Source organism: Furipterus horrens, unplaced genomic scaffold (genome assembly GCF_987537825.1).
Source record: "Furipterus horrens unplaced genomic scaffold, mFurHor1.1.pri manual_scaffold_9, whole genome shotgun sequence".
NCBI lineage: Eukaryota > Metazoa > Chordata > Mammalia > Chiroptera > Furipteridae > Furipterus > Furipterus horrens.
The window spans coordinates 92,883,484-92,910,732 of record NW_028327179.1 but is presented as its reverse complement, the minus strand read 5'-3'; the positions used below and the strand labels follow the sequence as shown (position 1 = coordinate 92,910,732).

Here is a 27,249-nt window from a genome sequence, read left to right as displayed (position 1 = left end):
TTTTTTGAGATTGTTTTTGCTTTTCGTTTGCCCTTGCAATTACATATGCATGGGATGTGCGGTTGTGTCAGTAATATTCGTTGGAAAGACTTGTTTTGCCATCGAGTTGCCTTGGCTCCTTTGTCAAAAACCAGTTGAGCTTGTTTGTGCAGGCTCTTTCTGGGCCCTCAGTTTTGTTCCGTTGATCTATTCGTCGGTTCCGTCATCAGTATCCCACTCTTTAGATTACTCGTGTATTTCCAACGTGCAGCAATTTTTTTTTCACTGGTGGCTTATGCGGTGGTGAAACCAAAGGATTTTTATTCTTGTGTCATGGTTTGTAAGAAGGGACTTTATTAACAACTTAAGGAAGAATAAATTGTCCGAATACACCTGAATTAACCCTGTCTTTGATTTTTATAATGGACGGTTAGTTTATGAGATCAGACAAAATATTTAGAATTAATATGAATTCATTATAATGTGAATTAGTAACATTTTATATTTTGAAACATGCAATTTAAGTGATGACAATTTTTCAATTACTAGATTTCATTTTTTAGAGCAGTTTTATATTTACAGAAAAATGAACAGAAAAATAAAGAGTTCCCACATGCCCCCTTGAACTTTTCTCCCCAGTTTTCCCAGTATGTTTGTTACCATTGATAAGCCAATGTAGATATATTATTATTAACTAAGGTCCACAGTTTAAATTAGGGTTTACTCTTTTGAGTTGTGTAGTCTATGGGTTTTGACAAATGCATGAGGACATGTATCCATCATTGCAATATCATACAGATTAGTTTCACTGACCTAAAAATCCCCTGTGGTTCCACCCTCCTGGTAACCACTGATATTTCACTGATCTTTTTACTGTTGATATAGGTTTGCAATTCCAAAATTTCATGATTGAACTCATACAGAATGTAGGCTTTCCAATTGATTTCTTAAATAAAATCTTTCTTTTTAAGACGTTATTATTATTATTATTATTATTATTATTTTTTTTTTTTTTTGAGAATTGAAGGGAGAGAGAAAGAGAGGAAGAGAAACAGCGATGGGTGAGAGATACAAGGATGGGTGGCCTCTTGCGTGCCCCCAACTGGGGACCTGGCCTGCAATTCACGCACATGCCCTGACTGGGAATCAAACCGGCGATCTTTTGCAACCCTCTGGTTGATGGGTTGATGCTCAATCTACTGAGCCACACCAACCAGGGCTCAAATTGATTTCTTTCACTTAGCAAAATTCATGTCGTTTTGTGGCTTGATAGATTATTTCCTTTCTATCATTGGATGATATGTCATTGTAAGGATATTCCAATTTGTTTATCCAGTAAGTTATTGAAGAGCGTCTTGGTTGCTTCTAAGTTTTGGTAATTATGAATAAATAAAGCTATCACAAATATTCATGAGCAGGTTTTCATGGGGTTGTAAGTTTCCAACTCATTTAGTTAAATTTCAAGGAGCAGGATCGCTGGGTTTTAGGATAAAATTATATTTAATTTTGTAAGAAATTGGCAAGCTATCGTCCCAAGTAGCTGTATCTTTTTATATTCCCACTTGCCATGAACAAGAAGAGTTCCTGTTACTCCAAATCCTTGCGAGTATTTAGCATTGTCAGTGTTGTGCATTTTAGTCATTCTAACATGTGTAATGGCGTCTCATGGTTTTAATTTGAAATTTCTTGATAATATACAATGTCGAGCCTCTTTCTGTTTATGTATTTGCCCATCCTGTATGCCTTCTCGGGTTAAGTGTTTGTTTAATATTTTGCCTATTTTATAATCAGGCTGTTTGTTTTCTTACTGTTGAGTTTAAGAGTTCTTTGCATATCTTGCATACAGGTTCTTTATCAGACATGTATTTTGCAAATATTTTCTCCCAATCTGTGCTGGTCTTTCCTTTACCTTAAGAGTATCTTTTGTGAAGTCTCACATATAATTTTTTTTCTTTTTCATGCTTTTGGTGTTGTATGAAAAAGCTCATTGCCAAACCCAGGGTCCCCTAGATTTTCTCCTGTTGTAGTCCAGAAATTTTATAGTTTTGCATTTTAAGTTCAGATCTATTATTCATTTTGAGTTAATATTTGTGAAAGGTGTAGAATCTGTGCTTAGATTTTTTTTTTGCATGTAGCTGTCCAGCTGTTCCAGCATCATTTGTCGAAAAACGATCCTTTCTCTACTGATTTGCCTTTGCTCCTTTGTCAAAGATCAGTTGATTGTGCTTTTGTGGGTCTATTTCTGGGCTCTCTATTCTGTTGCACTGATCTGTTTGTTTATTCTTTCGCCAACACTACACTGTCACTGCTGTAGCTCTTTTTTTTCTCCCCCATTTGTATGTTTTATTCCCACAGGCAGCCAGGCATGGGGGTGCCAAGCTAAACCCCAGGCGGGGCTGAGGGGCTTTACTCTGGCAGGGGTGCACACTAGGTTCTTGGGTCTGCCCCACAGAGCTTTGGCTTTTAGACAGACTGTCACGGGTGCCAGGCGGAAGGCTCTGAGGGGTGCTGGGCAGTGTGCTCCGATTGGGAGGGAATGTTTCACACCCGTGGAGCTGCAGGTAGCAAGGCAGGTCCTTCGCTACAATCAGGGGCTCTTCCATGGGACTGTACCGCTTCACCACACAACCGTTCTTGTCAATGAGGAACTTGGTGAAGTCCCCTTTGATGGCATTTCCCAGGATGCCTCACCCCTTGGGCTTGGCTTTCCTCCACTTCCACAGCGGGTGGGCGTCATCCCTGTTCACACAGATCTTGCTGTACATATTGAATTTGACCTTATAGCCAGTGGTGAACTGTTTTATTTCGGCATTAGTCCCTGGCTCCAGCCTCCTGGACTGGTTACAAGGGAAAGCCAGGATCTGTGAACCGTACTCAGCAATGAGCTGTGCAGGTCACTGAGCTGAGGGTAGTTTGCCTCTTTGCGAGGCCGTGTTGGCGAGGCTGCATGCGAAGCCCCAGCACTTGTCCAGGTAAACCTGGGCTGAGAACTCGTGCATGGACTGAGCACAGCGCCAGTCATCCCTGAGGGGGAGGGGCAATACGTTTCTTTTTTAAAACTTTGTTTATTGGTAGCCTCTGAGTTTGCAGTACCCCTTTACCTTCTTTCATCCTGCCCCCCCACCCCTGTCCCCTTTGACAGGTGTCAGTCTGTCCCATGTATTTATGTCTCTGTCTCTATTTTGTCAGTTTATTTTGTTCATTAGATTCCACATATAAGTAAGATCCTATGGTATTTGTCTTTCTCGGACTGGCTTATTTCATCTAGCATAATAATCTCCATCCGTGCTGTCACAAAGGGTAAGATTTTCTTTTTCTTTTCTTTTTTATGGCCAAGGAGTATTCCACTGTGTAAGTGTACCACAGCTTTTTTAGCCACTCATCTACTGACGGGACCAGATGCCATTTACAGAAGAGTAACTGGCGTGTGTGTATTCACACCACAGAAGAGCAGCCCTCAACGGAAATGAGTGAACAACAGCTACACAGAACAACCTTTAAAAATCTCAGCAACATCGTACTGTACGAAAAGAAAGAGCCCTGGAAAATAACAAGTAGTAAGATATCCTTTTTGCGAAGTTCAAAAGCCATCGGAACTAAAACGCACAATGCTTGGCACGGATAGTCCATATTTCATTGATCATAAGACACAGATTGAGGGATAATTTTGTTTGCTTTATTTTCATTGCTGACACTATTGCAGATGTCCCCCCACCTTTGCCCTCCTCCTCCCAGCTCCCACACCCCCACTTCCTTCTGTCTTTCACTGCACTGTTGTCTGTCCATGGGTCGTGCATGTATGTTCTGTGGCTGATCCCTTCACCTTCTTTCATCTTGTCCCCCTCCCCCTTCTCTCTGACAGCTGTCAGTCCGTTCCATGTGTCCATGCCTCTGGTTCTATTGTGTTCATCAGTTTCTTTTGTTCCTTATAGAAGAAACAGGGGGTAACAAATTGGGAACAAATAAAACTCATTCCTTGGGAGATGGTGGTAGTGTAGAGTCATGGTGAAAGGCTTTGGAATAGAAGCAAGTCTTCTGTGAGTCTATCTATTTTAAGATAATTTGGCTCTAATAATTTGTACCCACCTGTCTCCTTAATTTTGGGGACAGAGGTTTGTCCTGATACCTCAATTCTCTGATAGATCTGATAAAAGCTATTGATTTTCAGCTTGTTCAGCTTTTTCTTGCATGGATGGGAATAATGACTTCTAAGGTCCTTGCTGAAAAACACATATTATTTCATATTAAAAAAATAAAATTATATCAAAAAAGGAAGCTCTAAAATAGAGAACAAATAGAAACAAATGAACTTAAATGTATGTTAACTTGGTAACATAATCTCAGTGAAAAAAACTATTCTAAGTGACCTTTGAACACAGAATTCTGTGCATTTTTAATGAGATATAAATTGAGGATTATAAAAAGAGTGAGTTTGAGAGAGGACTCCAAATAAGTCTTACTCCTCTGTGAATAGTTTTATTTTTAGTAGTACTATTAGTATTGTAATTTTGGAACTATTTTATTTTCATGTACTATAAAGGAAATACGAAAATATCTTGAAGTTATTACAAACCAAGACTTTTAGTATCAGAGAACTATGGATATAAAATCATGCTATATGTTACAATTAAATTGGATATATCAGTATAAACTCAAGTTAAATATATACATGGACAACAGTGTGGTGATTGCTGGCAGGATGGGGATATAAGGGGACTAAATGGTAATGGAAAAACATACAATAAAGATTAAATAAAACAAAGAAAAAAGCGCACAATGTGCCTTAAAAACTATATGTATTCAGCATACTAAAAGAAACTAAAAGCAATGACATCTTATTAGCGAGCTTTGTTAGAGCTCAGATGTAGGTTTCTAAGTACCTGTACCCACCATAGAGAATTAGAGACTTAGGTCTCTTTAGAAGTGTGGTTGAACAGACTGGGGCTGGGAAAGGTCATTTCTGGATGTGCCAAAGTGAAGAAAGAGCTCAAAGACTACTGGACTGAAATTAAAAGGACACAAGCTAGTTTGCTGGAAATCCCACTGGTAAAATTTGGGGCAATTTGATTGTCAAAAAGGGTAGTGATTATAAAAACTTTGAATAATACAAATTCACGAGTTTGAAATTATTTTTTAAAAAAAGAACTGGAGGAAATAAGAAAAGATTTACAGGCCACCAATGCAAGTGATTATTATACATAATCCCATTCTAGAAATTGGGAGTTAAAGAAAAGTAATTGAAGTTTTATCATGTGTTTGACAAGGAACAGCAGATGCTTCTTTACTGAAGAATGCGGGTGATTAATGTAAGTCAAGAAATTATTTTTAATTCAAGAGAGAAATATAGAATTTCAGACTGCTTTTTAAAAAATCTCTCTCTTTCCTTGTCTAACATCCAGTGTTTTAAAAACTGTTTTCATGTGTTTTGTCTGGTTTGTTAGATTGTTTCAGGAAGGAGGTTAAATAAAGCCTCTATTATACCAACTTGGCCAGAAGCAGAGGTCCAAGCATTGATAATAGAAATAAAAATAGAGCTTTGTTGGAATGCAAGCTGATAAAATCTATGAAAATTAAAAATGCAGGTACTCACTGGGAAATATTCTTTCCTTGGGAACACATTTCAGAGACAAACTGTAAAAATATATCTGTACAAGAAAAGATACATAAGGAAGTATAAGGTATGCTACATATAATAAATAGCAGTGCCATTAATACAAAAACCCACAAAATAAAAAACTAGAAATAAGAGAAAGTTTATAAATTCTGGAATGCATTTAGTATATGAAATATATAGTTATTAAAGCAGATAAATGAAAGCTTTACCAGATGACTTGAAGGGATTTCCCTGTGACATTCTTAAGCAAGGGTAATAAGAGAGATATTGTTAATACAATCCCGTTCTTTCAGAGAATAAAACACCCATGTATATATATGCAACACATGTAAAGCATTTTCTTTTTCCCCCTTTTTTAGCAGTCTTCCATGGGGCCCTTAATTCTGTTTGAGATTGGACAGGGCATGCAAGTCCAGGGCCTACAAAGATGTCTTTAAAAAAATAGATATTTACTTATTTTTAGAGAGAGGGGGAGGGAGGGAGAAATCAATGTGTGGTTGCCAGCTGGAGACCTGGCCCGCAACCCAGGCATGTGCCCTGTCTGAGAACCCAACTGGCGACCCTTTGGTTTGCAGGCTGGCAGCTCATTCCACTGAGCCACACCAGCCAGGGCAGAACTTGCTTTTATTTTGCTTGTTTATATATATCGATCAGTTGATGAAATTGTTGAGACTAGACTTGCAGGGGCCTAACCCTGTATTTGCTAATTTAATGTTTGTGGACACTTTATGAAACACATCTACCGCGAATAGTAAGAAATGACTGTACGTACGTGCAGCAGCAGGGACGAATCTCGCAGACACGGTGTTGGAGTCTGTTTACATCATGCTCAACAATAGGCAAATCTAATAGAAGTTGGAAAAGTGATTATAGAACAGTATTGATTAGCAAATAGCACAAGGGTACTCAGGGTTGATGGAAGTCTTCTTTATCTTGAACTGGGTGTTGGAAATTAGGATAGAACCGAGAATTGGTTCTATTTAATGATTACTCAGCTCTTCCCACCTATCACGTTGGGCGTGCTAGCTGCAGTGTTCCACTGCGGCCGCATGGTGGCAATGTTGTAGAAATAAACAAAATTCTGGCTGATCCTTAAGTTCCCGTTCTTTGTAGTTCAGACACTTAGTTTTGTAACAACCCACCCCACTATGCTTTTAACATTGTTTTTGTAGATCGTGACTTACAAATTCATATGTAGCTACTGATAAACAGCCTGTATCCCTAAAGGATTCTTGGAGCTACCTGAAAGGGAGCACCTCTAGCCTTCAGGCATTTATTTCAGCTCCAGCAGATTTGCTCACCTTCCAGGAAAACCAGGCCATGCTTGACGGGCTCCGAGATGGTTATCAGAGCGGACTGTGCTTTCTCACACATAGCGCCCTTAAGAGAGCCCACAACGCCCTCCGGTTTCCTTCATTCTTTCTGTCTTCCCCTTCCCTGCTCATAAAAACCTCTGCCTGCGCTGAGGTGTTAAGATGGCCCTTGTGACAGGAGTCCCCCATCTTCTCGAGCTGCCACCTCTCAAATAAACCTGCTTTCCTTCCATCAGACCCTGTCTCTTGAGTATTGGCTTTGGAGTGGCAGGCCCCCGACCCTGGGTTCAGTATTAGTTTCAAATTATGGACCCATCCTCCTTTAAGTACTCTCTGGCTTCTACCACGTTCTCTGTGACAGTGCACACTGCATCCTAAGGTGAGCGCCCCGCACTGGTCTGAGGCAAGCTGTGGCACGGCAAGTATATCCCTGAGGCTTCCATTCCTTCCTCAGCCCTACGTGCTGTTACCGTTGATCTTGAACTCGTTATTAATGAGAAAAGGGAAGCAAAGGTAATTAGATATGGAGCTTAATAAACTGGGGAGCATAAGCCAGTTTGCTCCACTGAGATGCAGCAGCTTCACCCCCCCAGGGGATTAAAGCATTGCCTTGCCAAGGGGATTAACACTCCTCCCTTCCCACCTCTGGTACTAGTTTCTTGCGGTGTGCAGGGGAGATGCTGGGCCAAAGAGGCCTGTCAGTCTAACTAGGGGTGTGGGCCCATCTAAAGCCTGCAAAAACTTGGGAAAATCGATTGCTCATTTTTAAAAATCACCTGTTTGTAATCCTAGGGGATTGCAATTCTCCTCTCTTGCTCATTACCTCCACGTGCACTTGAACGTCTTCTCTCCATAGCCAGGCGGCCTTCACAGTAGCGTGGCCCCTGGATGTGCACACTCCACACGCAGGCCGCAGGAGGGATCCTGAATACCCCCGCCCAGCTGTGCACTGCAGCTGGAAGCACCTGCTAAGCGAGCCGGATGCTGGACTGGACCGGACTTGAAAAGAGAGCAGAAACTCTGGGCAGCGGCCCTTATCCTGGCCTGACCGAAGACAAGATTACAAGACTGGACCTTTACCATGGTGAGATGGATGGAGACGGGCCGTTGGGAGATCAGGAAGGGAGCCCCCTTAATTTTCCATCATCAGTAAGTTTATACAGAGCCGCATCCTCCCGTGTGGGTCTCAGGAAATCTGTTTTTTTGAGATATTGCTAGAATTCATTCTCCACCCAGAACAACACCATTTCAGGAGTTTACTCCTTTTTCTGTTCCACTCCTGCTCCACCCCAGCCCCACACCATGGGCACCAGGTGCTCTAAGGCTGTCAAATTCAACAACCTGAGCCAGATCTTCCATTACTGGGAGGAGGTCACCTGCCAGGAAATTCAAAAGAAAGCACATTTCCCATTCGTATAATTGATGTTTCGAGAAGTAAGATCTGGAAACAGAGTAAAGGCTTATCGTTTGGTACATAAAAAAGTGCTTTATCCTTTAAAAAACAAGATACCAGGCCCAGAATGGAGTCACTGATACTCAGCCCCACGTCACCAAGCTGATACATCATGTGTTTCCGCTCTCCCAGGAAAGGAATCTTAAACCAGTCCATCGGGAGTCACGTAATCAGCACTAGTTAGGCAACCTGCCTACTAGACCCCTGGTGTCCCTGGGAAGAAAGTCATCTTGCAAAACCAACTTCCTTTTTTTTGTCTAGTATAACTTCGGCGTTCCTGCTCTCTTCTGCCTATAAATGTCTTGAATTTCAAGAGCTCCTCAGAGCTCCTTTCTATGTGTTAGATCGGATGTGGCCAGAGGCAAATCAATTTTTGCTCAGATAAACTGTTAACATTTTTGATATGCTTCAGCTGATTTTTTAACAATCCCCTTTCAGTCAGTCATGGACAAGAATGCATTCGATTTCTATTGTGAAGGGACAACATTCTGCCACCCTGAAACTGCTTTTCTGGGAGATTGATCGCAGACTGTTTATTAGAAGCAAAAGACTCGGAAAGAACCTTTGACCCTCTTCCCTTTCCTGCTCAAGAGAGTCAGAGAAACCTGCTTCAGGAAAAAGCTCTTTGGATGTTCCCTGCAGCCTGACTTGAATTAAGTCTAGTGAACAAGATGGCTTCAGGCATGTGTCTGTTGGCTAGACAGCCGCACTGTTTCTGAATCAAGGAGTTTCCCATCCTGTGCATTCAGCTCTCCCTCACCTGCGTGTAAATCACCCATTCTCATTTCTGAAATCTAATGTCCCATGTCCCCCCTTTTTTCTCCCCTCTCCCCCCAAATGTCTTATATACCCAATGTGGCCTCACTGTCTTGACCATTTTTATGGATTTCTCATGTTTATGTGAATTCCCCATGCATGTGTGTCAAGCATTGATTTTTCTCCTGTTAATCTATTTTTGTTCAATTGGTATTAGCCCAGCCAGAACTTAGAAGGTGGGGTGAGGGGGGAAGGATTTATATTTTCTTAGGCCCACAATTGGAAGACCTGGGGGATTTTCAAGATTTATTATTAAGGGAGTAAAGCAAAATGCAGGAAAGTGGGCCCACTTAAGAAACGACCAAACTTCCCTAAAAATGTGTGCATCTGTATAGAATTATATGAACAGAAAGAAAAGTGTGGAAAGGTGTATCCCAGGCTATTAATTAATATTGTTTCCTTGCATTGGGGGCAAAAACGATACCTCTTATTACTGGTGATTGGACCTCAGTTCAGCAACCCTGGTTCTGGAGTTCTGGTTCAGAGAAGAATTCAGAGCCAAGACGCAAATTATAAGAGAAAGTTTATTTAGAAAGTCACAGAGGTAGGAAAAGTGAGTCAGCTGGGTATGGGCTCAGAAAATAAGTTACAGAGGCAGAAGAAGGGTCCTTGAAGCTTAGGAGGAAGAAAGCAAAGGAGACTCGACAAGATTCAAGCAGGCATGCTCTAGAGACCAAGAGTGCCGCTGTGTCCTTAGTCTTGAGGGTGTTTTGTTTTGTTTTGTTTTGATTTATTTATTCTTAGAAAATGAGGAAGGAGAAAGAAAGGGAGAGAAACCTTGAAGTGCGAGAGAAACATCACCTCTTGCACAAGTCCTGACCAGGGACCAGGCCCACAGCCCAGACATGTGCCCCGAAAGGAATCCAAGCAGTGACCTTTCACTGCGCGGGATGACGCCCAGCCGGCTGAGATACATGGGTCAAGGTGTCTTGAGGGGTTTTATCTGGAGGTCTCAGAGGCGGATCAGCTTTCAAGGCGTGTCCTTGTGGTCTCTACTGACTGGTTGGCACCAGGGCAGGGGGTCACTAGTCAGTGCCGCTGGTCCTGCTGTCAGCCATGATGTCACTATGTCTGGTTTTGCTGCTTTTCTGGGCCTGGAGCTGAAACACAACTGAGGCCTAGATGTATATGAGGCGGGCCAGAACGTCATTGTCCTGGAGGCTTAATCTTTAAGGGTTATTCTCTGGCGTCCTTGTTCGTTCTCCCTCTAAGGGGTCTAGACCATATGACTGGCAACAAGCCAGGGGAGGATCCTAATGGTAGCCAGGGATACAAACGGTCAGGGGTCTAAACCACATGACCAATGATATGCTAGGAGAGAAAAGGTCATCACCTTGACCAGCCCAGTTTTGCTAGGTACCAGGGTGTTCCACCCCGTGACCTTCTGTACTTGGTCTATTGTTTGTTCTGCTTCTGCCTAAATGCCTGCTCTACCAGGAATGAAATGGGAGCATGGGGGAAAAACAATGAAAAACAAAAACAAAAAAACACTGAAACCATTCCGGTTAACCACAGCATATGTAACATTTTAATTCTGTGGGGGTTAAAAAATTCAATAGTCTTCCTCCTACCTGCTAAGTTCTTCTAGCTGGGCTAATAATCAGATTTCAGAGGGAGATTAACAGGAGGAAATAAAATTTTAATACATGTGCATGGGAATTTTCATAAACATAAAAATTGCAAAGACAGCGAGACAACATTGGGTATATGAGGCATTACAGACAAAGGAGGAAGAGGGCAGGGGACTGGGTTTTAGATTTCAGCAGTGCGAGTGGGCAAGTTACAGGCAGCTGAGGAAGAGCAGAACATACTTGTCGGGGAAATTCTGGCTGCGTGACTCAGAAACAATGGTACACAGAGATTATTTAAGGGGCTTGGAGTCTTCCTGACTAATTCTAGAGCAAAGATTCTTAAGGTGATTAAGTCAAAGCTCCTTTCTTAAAGCAGGATTTTTTTTTTTTTTTTTTTTTTTGTCTTTTATCTAAATCTCTTGGGCAGGACAAGGGAAGAGGGTCAAAGGTTCTTTCTGAGTTTGTCTGTCTGTCTTCCTTCCTCACCCAATAATATATTTATTGATTTTTTTCAGAGAGAGAAAGAAAGAAAGAGAAAGAGAGAGAGAAAGAAACATTGATGTGAGGGAGAAACATTGATTGGTTGCCTACGGTACGCACCCCAACCCAACCCCACAACTCAGCCATGTGCCCTGACCAGGGATGGAACCCACAACCTTTTCGTGCATGGGATGACGCTCCAACCAACTGGGCCACCCAGCCAGGGCAGTCTTCTTTCTTAATAAACAGCTTGAAATCAATATCCTAGCAAGCAGCTTTAAGGTAGAAAATTTCGCTTCCCTTCTGTCCTATTTATATAAATTACATATTCTCTGTGGGTGGATATCTATGTGTGGGTATGTATACATAGTGGAGTAAAAAGGGGCCACATACTAAACCTGAAAAGCTCAGGGAAGGCCAGGATGGAAGGCCCCACAAACTCAGAGACCAAGATCACACAGGGCAGTCTGGACACAAAAATTCCTAACGGAGAGCAACTCTTGATGGGTAGTCACAACCCAGGCCATAGTCCTTGACAAAGGTCAGTCTTTTATGCGACCACAGAATCCCTCATTGTTATCTTGTTCCCTGAATACCTTCCTATGTGCAATAAATGTTATTAGCCATCCGGCATCTGCCAGTGAAAAAGAAGCATGTGACTCTGTTTTGCTCCTTATCCAATCCCAGAGATCTCCCTGTTTTGCTTTCTCCCGCCTCCTTAATCTACAACCAGTGGATTTCATGTAACCCTCTTTTTGTCTCCTTTTTTGATTCTAATGTATAAAATCAGCTGGGAAACTTATTTCTTCAATCTGTTCAGATCTTGCTTCCTGGCCATTCTTATCAGTTGAGCTCCAATAAACCCATATAAGTTCTCCCCAGGTTTGGATGTTTCTTACAGCAACACATATACACACATATATCTACGTATGTATAAATCTAGCTTTTCCTATATGTTTTCTGCCTTTTACAGTATGCCTAGACCATGCTCACACTAAAACGATAAACATGTTTTATCTCTACTTTCCCTGGATGCTTTATTTCATCTTACCCTTATATCCTCAGTCCATTGGAAGTTTATTTCCACAGACCTTGGAAGGTTGGGGTTCAATAAAATGTTATTTTGAAACATGAGCCAGTTGGCTGAGAAAGTGAAATGCCCTCTAACGATGTAAAAGAAGATGTCGTGTATTAGCCGGAGCAGTCTCAGCGGCACATAAGTGTGAGTCTGGACCGACTATGATTGTGAGGCTGAGCTGTGACAGCCGTAGGGTGTAGTTGAAGGCCTACTGCAGGCAGCAACAGTGGAGGGGGCCAGGGACATGTGGATGCAGCTGCTCTGTCCTGGGGCCATTCCTGTTCTTCACAGTGGCTCTGCCATCTCTGAATTTGCCAAGATGGGAGGAAGTTTACAGATCTTTAAGTTAGATTTTCAAAGAGTAGCCTGTTCTCTAGGCCTTCACAATCCCCCTTCTCAGAAATCTAGAGACAGAGAGACACAGTTCCTTGGCTTCAGAGAGAGTGGCACCCACTTGGGACCTCTATCAGGGGCTGTCCTCTATTAACCAGCAATCATGTCTGAAGCCAAGATGCTTGTGCCTTCCAGCATTGTCTAGTTCACTGTCTCCCCAGAGTGGACTTCTCAGAGATTGGCAGCAGCTCCCCTCACCCCAACTTCTGTTTAATTGTTTATCTCAGTGCTCATAATTTTTGTTACCATTTATTTCCAAATCCCTCAGGGCTAACACAACTCTTGAGCTAACCTGTCATCCTGGATTTCCCAGGAAGAGACTATAGAGTCTCCCAGACATTTATCCTCTCTCTATTATGTTCTACATGCAAGAAAGAATAATGTAAAATATAAAAACACTATTTCAGGTTAAACAACGATAATTGAAAGAAATTCCTCAAAGTTGGAAAATTTCTTTGTTATATTGAAGTCAGAACAGGGTGAACGAAAAGAGCAGTACAAGTGTGCTCCCATTCCAAACTAGAATTAAGGGCAGAACATGCTAAAATAGAAAGAAAACTCTCAAAGGATGGTAGAAACCCAAGTGTTACAGAACAAACTAGATAAGTTTTCAGAATCCAGTAAAACAAATGTTTAGAAGGAAGATAAATGAGACTTCATGGTTTGATATAATAAAAAGAAAAACTGCTCAAGAGGAGTGAGAAATTCTTTAAAATACAAACCTGATTATATAATCATAGGAGGCAAGGGAGGGCTGTTCTTAGAGAACTCTGCGTTTGTTGGAGGGGTACTGGGTTGAGCTCTTGAATGGACATACAACAATGTCTGTCCAGTAGGTATCCAGCCATGTACTATGAAAAACAGAGCCATTTATTGAAGAAGATACAGGATACAAGGAACGTTGTACACAGGACAATGATGCTTTGGCAGCCTTCAGAGTAGGCACCTTGGGACCTTACACAGCTCTCCCAATCGCCATCAGCTGCCCTGCTGTATTTTCCAGAATCTCCTTGACATTCTGAAACCTCTTCACTTTCAAAAGTGATTTTAGTTTTGGAAGAAGCCAGAAGTCACAGGGTACCAAATCTGGACTGTAATGGGGCTGAGTCACCTGGGTGATTTGATGTTTCACCAAAAACTCTGCATGAGCAGGCATGTTGTCATGATGAAGCTGCCAATCACCGGTTGCCCATATCTGTGGCCTTCTGAATCATCCAAATAGTTTCTGTGGAAGACTGTTCAAACTTAATGCAAAATTTGATGCAGATTTGTTGCTCTACTTGCTCAGTCATTTTGAACCTGATGACCACACAGTGCACATGCTCCCTCAATGGCATCTACTGGCCCCACTGACTAGTACAGTGAAGTCGTCATTGTTCATGCACATGCATTCCAGTTCACTCTCCTTGGCTGCCAGGTTACATTGATGTTGCGCAAACCGTTCTTGTTATATTAACAATGGTTGGACTTTTTCTGGACAGACCTCATATACAAGAAGAGTACACAGGCATGGCACACACTTTGAGAAGTAATGACAGGGATGGTAAATCCTTTGGGGTGGCTATTTGCCGGAGGTTGCCTATCTCTTCCTGCTAGGCTGCTGTGGGGATGAGGATGCAGTGTTATCCGTGACAGCTGTAGTTGAAAATGGACAGCAAAAGCTTAAATGTGGCCCGTGGGGGGCTGCAGTTCAGACATAGGCAGAGTTTGGGGAGAGGATGGGCAGCAGTCTTAATGAAGCACAGATGTGTGTAGCAACATGACGCTATCACAGGACAGTGCCTGGTGCAGCCCTATGAGCCAGCGATTCCACTTGTGGGTATTTGTCCAAAGGGACTGAACATACTAACTTGAAAAATATCTCTACCCCCTTGTTCCATAGACATGGAAGCAATGAAGATGTCCATGGATAGATGGATGGATAGATACAGAGCATGTGGTATATATATATATATATATATACAATGAACATTATTCAGTCTTCAGAATGAAGGAAATCCTGTCATTTGCAACAACATAGATGGATTCTGAGGGCATTTGCTAAGTGAAATAAGTCAGAGAGAAGAAAGACAAATATTGTAAGATCTTACTCTTATGTGGAGACTATAACTAGACATTGTGATCATGTCACAGTCCACACAAATATCAAATCATTATGTTGTACACCTGAAACTGATATGTTATAGGTCAATTACATCTCAAAAAATAAAAGAGCAGACAGGGGAGCAAATGCTGCTACTTTTTAAAAAGGATGCCAGGGAAGCTGGAAAAAGAGTTAATTAAATTGCTAAGTCCTAAAAATGAGAGGGAAAGGGACAAGATGTAGAACAGGAAGTGCACTAGTAGAGAAGTCTGGCATACACTGAATGAGAGAAACGTATATGAAACAGAGGAGACTGAAAAACTCACGGTCAGGGATTGTGACATCATTAGGATACAGAAACATTTAACTGAACATGTAGGATACCAATTATTCCATTACTTATGAATTCTATTACTTATGAAGGAAAGACTTAGAGGCTTAAAACAACGATGTGTCTGTGGGTCAGGCATCTGGGTGCGGTCTCGCACACGGTCGCAGTGATCCTAAGGCTCCACTAGGGAGGATGTGCTCACATATGCACTCCTGTGATTATTAGCAGAAAGCAGGGGCTGAGGGCCTCAGTTCCCTGCTGGCTGTTGGCTGGAAACCTTCCTTAGTTCGTTCCTTGCTACATGGGCCTCTCCACAGGGCCGCTCACAGCATGGCAGCCAGCTTCCCTCAGAGCAAGCAAGCAAGCAACAGATGAAGACAGAACAAGCAAGTCGGGAGTGTAACTGCTCAGAAACCTTATTTTCTTTACCTGCCCTTTTATTTAGATTCTTTTTTTTCCCCTGTGACTCAAATTGGCCTCACCTAGGGCCTGACTCAGCCACCTCCTTTTCCTTCACTTAAGCATTAAGCCCTCAGGACAATGAGGTTTTCTGATCGGCATCCTTAGTAGTCTTAGAAACAAAGCTTCAGGTCTGTTGACCACGGGAGAAACAGTTTTAGTCAAATTAGAGTTAACATCTAGGCCTCGGTAGTGTTTCAGTTCCAGAACGACCCCACCAGCCACATCCTTGAGAAACCAGAGGAAGCCACACCATGGCTGACATCAGGGCCAGATGCAATGATCAACTAACTATCTCCTACCCTAGTGCTGACCAATCAGTAGAGACCATGACCCCGACCATGACCCTAACTCGCTTAGCCACCCTGATGAGTGATTTTTCTAACCCACCCCGTAGAAGCCATATGGGAGCCAAGTCTTTGAACATGAGCTATCTGACTCCAGGCATGGCACCATCTCCTTAATAAATCCTTACTTTCTTGGCTGCAAACTCTTGTTTGTGTCTTATTGAGCTTTAGTGCATGCAAACAAATGCACCCCTTCAGTCCAGTCATAGGAAGCAGAATAGTTTTTGACAGCCCATCACTTTTGCCGTATTCTGTTTGTTAGAAGGGAGTCACAGGGCCAGGCCACATGCAAGGTGTTACACAGGGCATGAACACCAGGAGGCAGGATCATCGGTGCCATCTTAGACGTTGCCTGTCACATGGGGCATACCCAGGGGCTGACTTTCAAAAGCAGATATATTTGGCAGATAAATGTTTGTACTCCAATATTAAAGAGGGTGTACATGTTGTGTGGAGTGTTCTGCTACAAAGACAAAGAAAAATACTATACAGGGAAGGTGCATGACGATAAAGCAGCATTTCCATTTAAGCATTAAAGACTCAGGAGAGAGGACCAGACAGATGAAAAAGTTTTCACGATAAACTGCTGTTTAAACACAACAGAGTTCTGATAGATTTGACTAACCCCCAACTACCAAAAAAATACTTGCCAGGGGGACAGAGTAATGCCTAATAACCTGAATGTGCCATTGTAAGGAACTTTTGGAGACAATTGGCAAAGGCTCCTTTATATTTCAAATGACTTTGTTTCCTTAAAAGGAGGAGTGTAAAAGGAAGAAGAAAAATCACAGCGTTGGAGGAAATGCTTTGGAAGAGGCTCCTTCCTAATCTAGGCAGGACTGGCAGTCTGGCTCCAGCCTGTCTCTCAAGCCTCCTCTCCCATCACTCACTGCCTACACATCATGCTGCAGTCACACTGGCCATCCTGTCCGTCAGCCAAACACCGGCTCCGCTCCTCCCCAAGCCTCAGATTTATTCAGTTCCCTGCTCAAACCTCACTTTCTCAGAAAGAGCTTCCCCGACTGCTATCTAAAATAGCATAGACCAGCCCCTTCCTCTTTCTTGCTTTTCTATTTCTTCACGGGTCTTACCACTTTCCTAAATTCGATTATGCCTTTATTTAAAATCTGTTTATTGTCTGACTCCTCCACTGAGATTGGAGCTCTATGAATTCAAGGTCTGTAGCTCACTGGGATCTAGAAAAGCAAGCCATTGGCTCTTGTCAATAGTGTCTGTGGAGTCAATAAAAGTAAAAATTAAGTAAAACTAAAGTGAAGCCCATCAGATACAGGTGAGCAGCAAATGCTGCCTAACAAGAAGGGTGAAAAGTGTGAAGAACAAGCAATGACAATTTGCTACAACTGTGCTAATATGAATTCATGCATAATGGTGAATTTTTATATTTTTGTATAATACATAATTCATTTTTTAAAAATCCTGAAAGATTCAAATGAGTTCATGTGCTTGAAAATAGGACAATATATAAATGTCGTCGCACAGCAACTCCCTTTTACTCTAGACGCGCGTGCTAATTTCTGTGGAGTCTCCACGAGGAGGCTGAGCACACCCTCCCTCTTTTATAAAAATGTATTCTTGTCGTTACTCGATTGGCTGGCCCTCCGATACGCCCTATTTTCATTGGCCTTCACACCAGGCAATCACTCCCGAATTCAAGCACTCTATTGGTCCACTGCCGCAGACAGCGGCGGCTGCCGGAGATCCGGCTGGAGGAGTTCCCCGGTGACGTCAAAGGCAGCTCCCGCCCACATTCCAAAGCCGGGGCCCAGAGATCCCGAGGTCTCTGACTTTAGGGGCGGGACGGGCGGGGAGAAAGACTTGTGATTGGGTGAAGCGGGCGAAGTGAGTATCCTATTGGTCACTTCCCTGGAGGGAGGTGGAGTCGTAGGTGGGTCCTTGAGCCCAGCTGAGGCGCTCAGGGGAGTCTCAAAGTTTGTGTCTGGAGCTGCAGGGGAAAGTGGGCTTAACGAGAAGGCATTTTCTTGGGACGAGAGCTATTCTATCTTCTTTTTGGATGCACACCCTGCTTTAACTCCTTCAGCCTTCGCCCGATTCGTCGACAGCCTGTCTTCCCCGGGGATTTTCAGATTTCCGAGGACACCGGACGGGGAGCTCTGGGCAGTTCTCTCTCCGGCAGGGCAGCGAACGTTTTCGTTTCTAAGTGCATAAACTACACGCACACACTCGCACACACACGCGCGGAGCCGGGTCTCGCCTTCCGAGGCGGTTCTGCACGCTCCCCTCCGGCGCTCAGCATCCTCGGCCCACGCGCCTCGGACCACTATGGAGGTGCTCGAGAGCGGGGAGCAGAGCGTCCTGCAGTGGGACCGCAAGCTGAGCGAGCTGTCAGAGCCCGGGGACACGGAGGCGCTCATGTATCACACGGTGAGGACGCGGCGGGGCGGGGAGGGCGGCCTGATAGGGGGAGTGCTGTCATCAGAGGAACAGCTGGGGAAAGGGACCTGGGATGGAGGTATTTGGGGAGAGGCATGCCCACAACGAAGAGATCTGCGGAGAGGCGTGGTTCTTCTCTCTGAATAAAGGTGGGCGGCCGGCGCTTTTTAACTTCCAGTAGTAGTTAGGACACTTTACTGCTTTAGAAATTTTTACTTTTCCTCCCCAAGGCGTTTTCGCATCTGCAGTATTTCCTATTGCTATCAGTACTGTAAAGCGGGCGAAGGGTAAGGTATTTTGAGAATAATATGCCTCTGTTTTAGTTCGATTTAATGGGAAGGTTTTTAAAAATCTAAACAAAATAAAAGTGTTTTCTTTCTTTCGCTGTCGTAGTCTTTCTCTTTTCCTTTATTTTCTTATTAATATTTCAACAAATACACCCGTGTATCTATCTGTGTGTGTGTGTGTGAAAGGCCCCATCGAATAAGGAGGAAAATTGCTTTATTTGGCTCCTTTAACTGTACAGCCAAGAAATCTGCTTCCTCCCTTTTCAGAGGAAAGATCAGCAGAGGAGTCTGGAAAATCTGAGGCAGCTGCATATTTCAGAAAGTCTTTGGAGAAGGTGGGAGAGTTCGCCAGTTCCTTGTTCAGTCTGGTGATTCAGAGACCCCTTTGGGGATTGTCACAGGGCAAAGACATTTCTGTAAAAGTTTTCAATTTTTTGGTATTCAATAGGCAAAAGGAAATTTTATTTTCAGCATTCTTTTATTTGTAAATGCAGAAGTGCGTGAGAGAGAGAGAGAGGGAGGGAGAGAGAGAGAGAATACAACATTAATGAGAAAACAAGAGGCTTGGCTGTTTCCCCTTCATGATTCTTTTAATGGGGTCAGTGCCAGGATATTTGAAACTTGCAAAATGGCCCTCAGGCTCCACCTCTTTGGCCTTTGCCTCTGCCTGACGTTATTTTGGGAAAAGCGATGAGGGCCTCCCTGTGATTCCCACCGAAGCGTTTGTGGTGACTGAGAATGGCTTGTTTAAAAAATTCAGAGTGCAGGGCTGAAGGAATGGCAGTTCATGCTGGGGCACAAGCCAGATGTGTAGTGCGATCTGCCAGGCTTTGCTCGCTGAGCCTTTCCCACAGACCGCGTGGGCCGGATTGGATGGAGGGCCCAGATGTGCTTCCTGTCGTCAGTACAGAACTTAGAGCATGTTGGCCCTCCAGACTCTTCTGTTATTTGGATGCTCCAGATGTTTCTCCTGGCATGGACTGCACTTTATAACCATTTGGAGAGGGCAGCTCTTCTTTTTTGTTCTTAAATACACTGGAAGATGTCTCATCCAGCAGTTCTAATGTCACCGCTTTGGGGTTGTCTTTGAACCGGTGGGATGAATTATGCACAGGCATCCACATTTCCTTTCTTGGGCTCTGTGACTTGCATTTGTGAGATCACAGGCCAGGGTTGGAGATGCTACCTGTGGCTGTGACATTCGCTGCAGGCAGAAAAAAGCTTGGACTGGCTCTGACATCTTCCTGCACCATTTCAAAACAGAGGTCTTACCTTCCTTTTGGTATTAGGGCTCGGTTTTTCTATACCATTGTAATGAAGCAATGATGTGTGATTATTTTTCTTCTGATTTTATTTTTTTTAATGACTTTATGTTCGCCACTTAGGGACTTGTTTCTTTTCTGGGGATTTCACTCATAGCAAATACCACTCACGATTGCCTCAAGTCATTGCCAACAAACGGCATATATGAATTAGTGTTGAAAGAGGTATTGGGTTTAGTAGCATAGACGCCTGGATTATATTCCTTCTAAACTAAAGGGAGTTTGTCAGAGATTTGAAAATAGATAACTTCGCCATCTGTTTCTTGAACCCTGTTGGGTATCTAGTTGCAGAGGTGGTTATTATTGCCATTTACCCATAATGTGGAATGGACTGATCTCCAGGTAGAAAAAGGATGGTCTAATTATGCATTCATTCAAAGATTTGTTTGTTCTTCTAATCAATAGTTACTGAACGTCTGCCATGTGCCAAACACTGTTCTAAACAGTTGCGATACCCAGCTGAGTAAAAGCAGGCAAAAATTCTTGACCTTAAGAAGCTTACATTCTAGTGTGTGTGTGGGGAATGGATAAACAAATGACAAACATAATAAATAAGTGAAACAGTATGTTAGACGATATAAGTACTATGGAAAAAGTAGAAGTAAAACAAGCTGAGTAGACTGAGGAAGGGCAAAATAGGATATTGAGTTGAGTATTCAGAATAAGCCCCAGAAAGTGGATCTGAGCACAGGCTTGAAGGTGGGGAGAATGTTAGCTGAGCATGATGAAAAGCTGGAGCACAGCCCTAAGGTGGGAATGCGTCTTTCCTGAGCCTACGGTATCACATTATTTTCTGTGTTAGATTCCCCTCATTTTAGTCAATTATTTTCTTTGTAAGTGTCAGTAACTTCTGAGGCACAGTGCCTCTGTTTGGAATGACCCAGTCAGGCTTTCCCAGTTGAGGGGATTGGGTATTGTATAAAGAAAGGAGAGCTGGCAGGGAGGGTAAGGCACAGGTGTAAAATAGGACAGTGGTATGATACAATAAGAGCTGATAATAGCTACCACCCAGTGACCATTTATTGTCTGAAAGGGAGGGCTGGCTCCATGAGCCCGTGGCCTGTGCAGCACACAGGCCCTGCACTTGGTTTGGTGCTCTGTTGTCACCGTCTTGCAGTCCTTAATAGTTTCTGGACAGGAGGCTCTGACTTTCCATTTTGCATTGGGTCCCACGGATCATGTAGTTGGTCATGCTGAAAGGTATTGTATTTAGTGCTTTTCAAAAATTATACCATCGAACCCTCTTAATGACCCCATGAAAGAGTCATTTTTATTATTTTTATTCTACAATTAAGACAACTGAGGCTTAGTGAGCATAAGCGACTTGGTGAAAGGTCCCACAGTTAATTATTGACAGAACCAGAATTTAAATGCAAGGCCGCCTGTCTTCGAACCCGAGTTCTTGCTTCCCGTTCTGTTTGAATGAGGGATCCAGAGTTAAACAGGAAGAACAGAGCCAGAGGATGGGAGCAGATGACTGGGTCATCAGAGCCTGCTGAGCCTGAAGGCAGCTAATGTTTAACTGAGGGCGGCTGTCACTGAGCCTTCCTAGCATGATCACTCTATTTGCTTTGAATAGGGACTTAGTTACCTTGTGCGGGAATGCTAATGCCCTTTTTTAGGCAGCCTGTCACCTGCCTGGTTTTGAAAACATAGAAGGTTTCAGTTGCTTGAGGCTGGGATTTAAGGCTTTCAGGGGCCTCCTGTGAGCCAACAGGAGCAATGGTTTTTCCCGTTTGTTTAGTTATGGAGAAGACTTCTCTGTCCAGAAGGACAAAGGCTCCAAGTCAACAAAATAATGAAGCACAGAAGAGAGTGAACATGGACTTGCTTGTTAGATCCTGAGTTACTAGAGCTTTGGGCTTCCTCTTGAAGCTTAAAAAATAGCTCCTATACAGAGGAGGAAATATTATTTTAAGCCCATACTTTTATGAAAGGGACTTGGGGGTCTAGAGGTCAAGAGAAGGAGGGAGGGAGGGAGGAGTTATTTCTACTCTATCCCCTTGTACTATTCAGATTTTTACCTCCTGAATGTATTTAGAAGGAAAAAAAAATGACAATTTAAAGGCACTGCATACAGCTGGACTAGAGGTAATTTTAGCCTGCGTTTCTGTGAGGGCAGAGGGGGATCTGCTGTGCTATTAAAGCTCGACACCGCTCCAGTCGCTCAGTGCCACTCCGGCTGGTGGAGATGGAGGCCCAGGGAGAAGAACCCAGACGCGGGCATGCTTGGTGGGCAGGGACCCTCAGCGCGGAGGATTAACAGTGGGTTTGTGTATGGTAAACTTCACGATCTTGGTGATTTATTTTATTTTATTTTACTTTTGGTAACTTCCTTATATCTCAGTTTAGCAATCTGGAAACCAAGAAATTTGTCAATTATTATAATGATTTCATTTTATTTTTTAAAGTATACAACAGGAACCACCAATACTAAGTCTTTGCAAAGATAATGACAGTTCTGCCTGTTTTCAGCGCCAAGTTCCCATAAATCCAGTTCTTTCTAGAATGGTTTAGTGGTTATGCTACTTAACTTTTGCAACCAATTGGATCTTCAGGGGGAATGACTGATCCCAGACGGTGATCGGTTGGGAGTTAAGGGGATGTTCACCCTGCCCGGGGTCCGGACGTGAAGGCCATCTGGCTTCCACATTTATCAGTCATTGCCTGAATAGAGGTGGCTAATCTCACAGGCTGGTGGGTTCCCCTTCCGATAGGGCTCCAGAGGGACGCTGAAGCTTGTGGTTCATTGTCTGTCTCCTGTTGTTGGCCCCTGGCCAGGTTCTGGAGGGAACCTGGGTCCTTGGGGCTTGAGAATAGCATTCCCTCTGGTCACCTGACCTCCAGAAACTGAATAAAGGCAGTGATTTCCAGTAGGAGACAGAACTGTGAAGTAAGCGTAATTTGTCTTCAAGGCCCTCGCTTCGCCTTGTTTTCCCTTCACTCCCTTCATGGTTTTCTTGTGACCAGCATCCCCGCCCCCCCTTTCCAACTTTCTCCTTCTAAAGCTTGCTCTCAGGAAAGATTTGAGAAGCTTACACTATTTACCAATAATTACTTCAGTTCAAAAGAATGAATCTCTAAATGGAGAATTTAAGGCAATAGTCAGATAATAGGGGAGTAAATTTGTGGAGTTGTGGGGAGAGCCTTGACTGCCTCTCTGTTATTCCATGCCTGTGGCCGTCATGCTTAAGGTAGCCTTGCACATGTGTTGCTTATTTATCTGTGATCTAAAGAGTTTTTTATTGGTTTGGTGAAAAATCTTTGGCCTGTTATATTACTGTCTCTCAAATTGTTCATGGAGTTAACGTGACTTGGGGGGAGGCGATGAGAGTATCATACTTGCCTTCTTTCTTGAAAGATCCCTGAGTGATAATATTCTGTGTGGAGTTGTTCTCGCAGGAGAAACAAGACAGTGCGCCTGGATTAATAATTGAATTCTATTACAATGCTTGCAGCTGCGAGTAACTGAAAACTGATTCAGATTGCCTATATAATAACTAAGTTATTATGTCATGTTGCAAGAGGCCTAGAAGTATAGCTACTTGTTTGGCTGATTCAGCAACTCCTCAGTGTCATCATGGACCCAGATTCTATTCATCGATATGCAGATTTCCTCTTGGGTGGGGGACAGCCTGAAGGCAGCCCATAGTCAATGTGAGTGACAGGTGTTCAATTCTAAATGACAATATCCAGAGCAAGAGAGGTTGTATCTTCCTCATGTTCCTTCTTAGGATGGAAGAAATGTTTCAGAAGCCCACCAGCTGGTTTCTCTTTGAGTTTCCTTGGCAAGCATTGGAATCCATGACCATTTCTAAGTCAGTGCCTGGGAAGGGATTTACATGATTGGCTTAGATTAATCACATGGGAATGGAGGAGCTATTGGAGGGTCAATCAGCATGACCATCCATGAGGACTGTTAGTAAAATAATCTGAGTTGGCAGTCCTTTCCTTTACTAAATGATGTATTTATTTAACCAATGGCTGTTTTTATCACAAAGATGGACTAGCAAATAGAAAATGTTTTAAAATCCACAACCAAACCAAATACTGTGCCGCGTGCAAACCTCTAAGGATGTTACTTAGCTGTGCTAATAGTGCCCAATGAGGGAAGACTGTAGAGAGGGCAACAGTCTCTGAAATGCATGCCAAGGTTATCATGGAGGGAGTATTGCTGTGTCCCAACTCACTAATTAGGCAATCTAGAATTAACAATATTATCTGAACTCTCAGCATCGGGGTCAGATATCAGGCCTGAAGGCAACTAGCTGAGCCTGTGTTGCCGCTCCCCATGCCAGACGAGGAGGACCTGTTCTGTTCGAGCTTCACACGCGCTCACAGCAGCAGGTGGAAAGCTGAATGTCATTTTTCAAAGAAGCTGTTCTTCCAGTTGCATCTGGCTACTCAAATATTGATACGGGTGTGCCTGCTTGCAGCTTGGACTGCTGCCTCAGGCATGGCTCTGACCTGTCTGCTGGCTGTCGTGGGAAGATGACCTGGGCCTTGGCTGGGCAGTTGGCAGGGTGCAGGGGCAGTGGCTGTAGGGTGTCTGTGAATGATTTTATGAGGGAGAGAGTGGGGACCTCTGTAGAGTTAGAATTGAAAGGAAATGATGAGACCCATGGTCTTTGTGTTGGTCTTGAGCCTATTCCTCCAACTCCTTCAAATGGAGTTCCAAGTGACCTCAAGTTTTCCCTGAGTGGCATTATCAAGGCTATCCACGAGGTCCATAGGAGGTGATGACCCATTTTATCCATGGAGGATCTGAAACCCAGGGCAGTGAAGAGTTTGCTCAGCAGGAACACAAGCTCTTCTAGGACAGGAGACGTGACTTTGTATTTCCCTATTCCTGCAATGCCTGGCCAAGAAACGGTGCTCAGGGATGCAGAATAATTCCTTGGTGCACTTTAAGTAGAGTGAAGCAGTCTTGGAGAATGGATGAGCTCACTGGCCTTTTTCATTCATATAGTTTTTACACTCTGCATTCTTTTCTTAAAAAAAGATTTAATTTATTTATTTTTAGAGAGAGGGGAAGGGAGGGAGAGAAAGGGAGAGAAACATCGATGTGAGAGAGAAACATCGATCGGTTGTCTCTCCTATGTGCTCCGACGGGGATGGAACCCCCAACCCAGGCATATTCCCTGACCGGGAATTGAACCGGAGACCTTTCACTTTGCAAGCCTGTGTCCAACCAACTGAGCCACACTGATCCGGGCTAAACTCTCCATCCTTGTAAATGCTTCTGCAAATCTGAAATTTTAGTATAAAGTGACTTGGGTAATTCCGTGTCAGTATCTTTCTTCTTTTAGTTGCGAGAACAAGATGGGGATGGGGGGCTTGTGTAACAGTCCCAAGTCTCCACTAGAGCAGAGTTGAGGGCAGCATTGTGGAAAGTGGGGGCTTTCAAGCCAGGCAGATTTGGTATCCAGGACCACTGGTTCTCTGGTGACCTTGGACAAATTACATCACCCCTTTGGGTCTCAGTTTCTTCACGTGTCACTGCCTGGCTCATAGTAGACACACTTTTCCACCCTGTCTGCAAAGTCAAGTGTCTTCTCTCCGGAGCCCCAGGAGTCTGACATCATAGAGGAAGCACAGGGACCTATAATTATTTTCTCTCGTGTGTCTTCATTTTCTCTCCTCCTCAGCTTCTACCTTCTGCTCTAAACACAGGTCCCGGCCTTGAAGACATGTTTGCCAGATGCTATTGCTCCCTCCTGCTCATTTCTTCTCTCTTGTTTACTGCCAGCTTTGCTCAAACAAGTGGTCAATGGCTACCGCCTTCATTTCCTCACTTTCTACTTACTCCTGCATCTGTGTTTTCTGGCTCCTGCTGCTCCTGCAGGGCTTCCACCTTCTCCCTGACGGCTAAATGCAATCTTTCCTCGGCCCTTGCCTGCTGGGTTTCACGGAAATATTTGGTGATGTCAAGCAGCGGGTTATCTTGTAACTCGTTCTTGTAACTCGCTCTGATGGGCGTAGTTTTTCCTCCTTTGCTGGCTTCCTTACCACCTGTTAAAATGTGAGCATTTGGTACTTGGCCTTCTCTTCTCTCTGCACGCTTCCCTGGGCTCCTCCATCAACTTCCACACTGATGGTTTCAGCTCTTTATATCTGTTATTTGTCACTGGACGGACAGTGGGAGACCTTTGGGGTATGACCCAGAATCTTCTGGGCCCTCATTGGCTGCAGAACAGCTCTGGCTGGGTAACCCTTGGAGCTTCACGACGTGTTACGCAGACTGAGATGTGGTGCCCTTTGATCCCCCTTTATTGCTGCACCCCGTTTATCTCAGGGAATGTTGAATGACTCAGCTCCCCTGGAGTGTAAACCTGTGAGCAGCTCCCGGGTCATGCCTGGGACACAGCTGTTCCCAGAGCCACTGTCACCCACCAGATGCGGGCTGTGTTTTGTCTGGGCTTGCGCTTGTTCTTCGGCGGGGGAAACCCGTCGCGCTCGCTGCTCTCCAGCGCTGTGTCTAATTTCCCTCTCGGACCGTGGCAGCTCAGTGCGCAAGCCAGGCGTAACTCCTGCGATCGTGTACCATGTGTTCCTCTGGTGTGTTAATCACTGTCGTGCTCAGTTACAGTCGCCTTACACCAGGTTGTTGCCTTCGAGTCGCTCTGTTCTGGAGTAATTTATTTATCTATAGTTTACTGACATTACTTTTAATTTTTTTGTTTTTTTTTTTAAAGAATTGAGATGGGTTACTCTGAACCACCCAGATTTCTATGCCTGCTTCTTGTTGGTGGCTCCTGGAAGACAGCTTTTCCTTGGAGCATCAGGCGTTTTGATGTGGGAGCTCGTTCTGGTACAAGCTAGTTCCCGTCCTTGGTCTCAGTGTCTGCATCTATAAAATGCAGCATTTACATTACATGGTCCCAAAGGTTCCTTTTTACTCCACACTTCCTTGTCGAGTATCATGCTCCTACCCTGAAAGTCTCTTATCTTTAAAAATTGGGTGATTTAAAACAACAAGGTTCAGTGCATTGCCTCTTTCACTGGGGGCAACTCAATTAATTGGCAGGTGTAGTTTTGCATTTTGTAGCTTCTGTTTTCTGACTTAAAACCTTGCTTCAGTAAAACCCAGACAAAATAAAGAGTGGAAAAACAGAGAGGCACAGAGGTAGGAAACATATTTTTAACATCAGAAAAAAAAAATTTCCCTCTTCAGACTTCTTGGCAAATAAGAGGAGTCTGGGGGGAAAAAAATGGTCCACAAACAGTTTCCTAATTGTCTGAGTGGAAAATCCTGGTTTTTAACATTTCATATCTTGGAAATGCTTGAATAGTTTTTGTTTAAAGGGAAAT

At 43.6% G+C, this 27,249-nt stretch overlaps 1 protein-coding gene across 1 annotated transcript in view; it reads left to right on the top strand.

The window, feature by feature from the left end:
- Positions 1 to 17,853: 17,853 nt before the first annotated feature.
- CREB3L2 (cAMP responsive element binding protein 3 like 2) overlaps positions 17,854 to 27,249 on the top strand; it is a 96,556-nt gene continuing 87,160 nt past the window's right edge. The window contains exon 1 of the mRNA XM_090287562.1: positions 17,854 to 18,320. Coding sequence (XP_090143688.1) covers positions 18,219 to 18,320 — 102 coding nt within the window. The 5' untranslated portion in view covers positions 17,854 to 18,218. The remainder of the gene's footprint in view (positions 18,321 to 27,249) is intronic.